This window comes from Erigeron canadensis, chromosome 4 (genome assembly GCF_010389155.1).
Source record: "Erigeron canadensis isolate Cc75 chromosome 4, C_canadensis_v1, whole genome shotgun sequence".
In the NCBI taxonomy this organism is placed as follows: Eukaryota; Viridiplantae; Streptophyta; class Magnoliopsida; order Asterales; family Asteraceae; genus Erigeron; species Erigeron canadensis.
Window position 1 is genome coordinate 6,857,080 of NC_057764.1, and position 2,958 is coordinate 6,860,037.

Below are 2,958 nucleotides of genomic sequence, written 5' to 3' on the forward strand. Positions count from 1 at the left end.
TGTAGACAAAACTGAAGATTAATTACGTATATTTTTTCGAACATGTAATATTAACTAGGTGAATAGGTGGTGTAGATGTAAGATTTGTGAGCAACAAATTACGTATATTGTAGACAAAACTGAAGATTAATTAGACACAATAAAGAAGTTTCAAGTTTGATGGACCACAGTGCATGTAAATGCTTAAAGTCCCCAACTTTCAGATTGATAATTAATAATAAAAAAAATAACAAAGAAACATAAACCAAATCGTGTAGGTATTTGACTGTTTTCTATAGTCACTTTCTGGCCTTAAAGATGTTTTCATCTTTAAGGCGTACAACTTATTCGAGGAAAAACTGTGTTGGCTGCAAGGTAAGTAATCAATATGCAGCCAACTGCGCAAAGTTAATCGGTTTTACGAATTCCGGTCCACCATTGTATAATGTGTTGGCTGCAAGCTCGGATGCATACTGTGTTGGATGAAACAAGTCCCAGAAGAGGTAGTTCTCACGATTCGGACATAAACTTGCTTTTGGAGAACAACCCTTTTGTGCACGTAACACCCCTTCGCCGCAACATGCTGCATCAACAGACGTCAAGTCTGAAAAAAAAAAAAAAAAAGTTGAGCGCGTTCAAATTATTAGTTCAAATTATTAGTAATGTGGGTGAAAGATAATAGATTGTTCTTGTTTTTAGTACTTACTGAATAGTTGTGGGTATGTGATGACATTCATTGTCATGTTATATGAATTTCCAAGTGAATACTTCATTCCTTTTAGTTCACAAGAGAGTTTCTCCAAAAGGGCATCGAGTGACGCGTGAAATGCACGAGCAAAAGTGTTTTCGATCTCAAAGCATCCGCCTGTATGATTATTGAGTCTTTGTGATGGACAACATCCGATTGGAGGCACACTTATGATCCCAAACTTCCTTGCACCGAGTTTGTACAAAGACTTGAAACAGTTTCAAACATATTTTATTAATGATTTGACAATGTATAAAGTTTATTGATAACAGTAAGTAGGTGTGACTCCAAAATGAAGGTTATTTTTGATACTCCGTACATCTACTCCATTATTGTTGTATATTGTAATAGATGTATCAAAAACAATAATACGAATATCACTCCCTAATTTATATATGCACATAGACTTCAAGTTTATGAAAAAAACAAAAAGACAAGGAAAAACGTGTATCTAAACTAGATTTTTTGCAAAAAAGTTTCATCACAAAAACAAATGTCACATTTAGTATTAAGTATTAACAGTGTTTTTTGCAAGAAAAAAAAATGGTACCTCAATATGACACTTGTATTCTGTGATTAGTGAGGCAATGAAAATAGGAGGATCAACAGTGCTATTGTCTTGAAAATAGCCAAAAATGTCGTTGCTTCCGACACTAATGGCAAACACGGATTTTGCGATAATATTTGTAGCCGCTCCTCGACCCTTTACCAAAGTTAGATTGCTAAGAACCGTCTCGAATTGCTTGATTTGCTTTGACATTGGTACAATATTCTGCCAACATTTTAACCATATTAAGAGTAGTTACAGAAGTAAAAACATGAAATGTGAATGCAACTTTGTGATCACATCAACATCTTGTAATAAGCTACATTAGTACATGTGGATTGATATATCCACCAATGTTTTTGATTAATTTTTCACTAAAACCAACTTTTACTGGATATTATACAAGCCAATATAGCATACTTGTGATAGATGTATCATTTTTTGTTGTACTAATATTACTTCTTTCAAAAAATAAATCAACTGTTTACCAATTGTTTTCCTGTCACATCAAGAAGACCGGATGCCGCGGAGGCAAAATTTACACCTCTAAACATCTGCTTTCTGAGTCCCGCTCTAAGGAGAAACAAGTACGGTTGTGGGCTTCTTTTGTGTCCCATTAGCTTTGCTAAAACCAATTAAAGAAACAAAAATAACCAAAAATATATAATAGTAGTCGCATTTATATATAATCAGAATTGTGATAACTTAATATGATCGACATGATACTAACAGAGGTAATCGGCACTGTTAAAGCCATTGCTGAATCGTCCTGTCGGTCTAGAGTTGGGAAAATCGATACCATGGTGGGGATAATTAGCTTTATACTCAATAGGAGTTTTGGTCAAAAATGAATTCGTTCCTACATCAGCGGTAGAGTCACCAAATATGAAAATGGCAGGCGTAGCAGTGTTAGACATCAATGTGGCATCGGAACATATTAAGACTTGTAAAAATGTTCCAACCAAAAAATAGAAGAATATGTCGTCTAATTTTCCCATCGAATGTAATATTAATTCTTTTTATTTGGGAAAGAATATTAAGCTATGAGGGTTAGAGTACAAAAAATACACTTATATTGTACTTATGAATGAATGAATATTTGTTGTCAAGTACATAAAATATATATAGAGGTTAGAGTTTGAAAATAAGACGAAACACAAGTCAGTCAAGTGTATTGAAGTAATCCATGATGTTTTACAAGAAATCGACGGATTGTTCGAACCATGGTTGGATTTAAGTTACCTAAGTATATTTTATACGGCAACGTTGTCTTATGTTTTTCAAAATAGAATTATCCCGGCACATGAGAGGGAATATAGGATTAATTGGTATCAAGTGCAACGTACATTAATGGCTGTCCGTGCCACAAAGTTATCAATGTTTTTGTTTTTTTTGTTCACTTTTTGTTTTGGTTAAAAATTCTGTTTTGAGATAACCGGTTTGAAAATTTTATTTAAGATTGTAGTTTTTTTTTAAGGATTTTTACATATGAATATAATTAATTATGACTAAATAATGTCTCATAAAATGTTTATATCATATAATGAACTTTCAAATATAGGTTATTGGAAGTACCCGACCAATCAAACTTACACGTGACGAATTATATTGTTGTCAAATATACCCGGGTACATTCAATAGGCGATAGTTTAAAGTTCATTAAATGACATAGACATTATACGAT

At 33.0% G+C, this 2,958-nt stretch overlaps 1 protein-coding gene across 1 annotated transcript; it reads right to left on the reverse strand.

The window, feature by feature from the left end:
* Positions 1-362: 362 nt before the first annotated feature.
* Positions 363-2,191, reverse strand: LOC122596903 (GDSL esterase/lipase At5g33370-like). The gene is made up of 5 exons (XM_043769547.1): positions 2,005-2,191; positions 1,763-1,899; positions 1,278-1,499; positions 686-935; positions 363-583 (listed from the first exon to the last, which is right to left on the reverse strand). Exons 1-5 carry the CDS (start codon positions 2,189-2,191, stop codon positions 363-365), a joined length of 1,017 nt encoding a protein of 338 aa, XP_043625482.1.
* Between the last annotated feature and the right edge of the window lie 767 nt (positions 2,192-2,958).

What these genes read in the sequence shown, in the direction of transcription:
- LOC122596903 (XM_043769547.1), bottom strand. Translation starts at nt 2,191, where the DNA reads ATGTCTAACACTGCTACGCCTGCCATTTTCATATTTGGTGACTCTACC. An exon ending in TAACAGTGCCGATTACCTCT is followed by an intron (nt 1,900 to 2,004) that starts GTTAGTATCATG and finishes AATTGGTTTTAG; the next exon opens with CAAAGCTAATGGGACACAAA. An exon ending in CACATACCCACAACTATTCA is followed by an intron (nt 584 to 685) that starts GTAAGTACTAAA and finishes TTTTTTTTTCAG; the next exon opens with ACTTGACGTCTGTTGATGCA.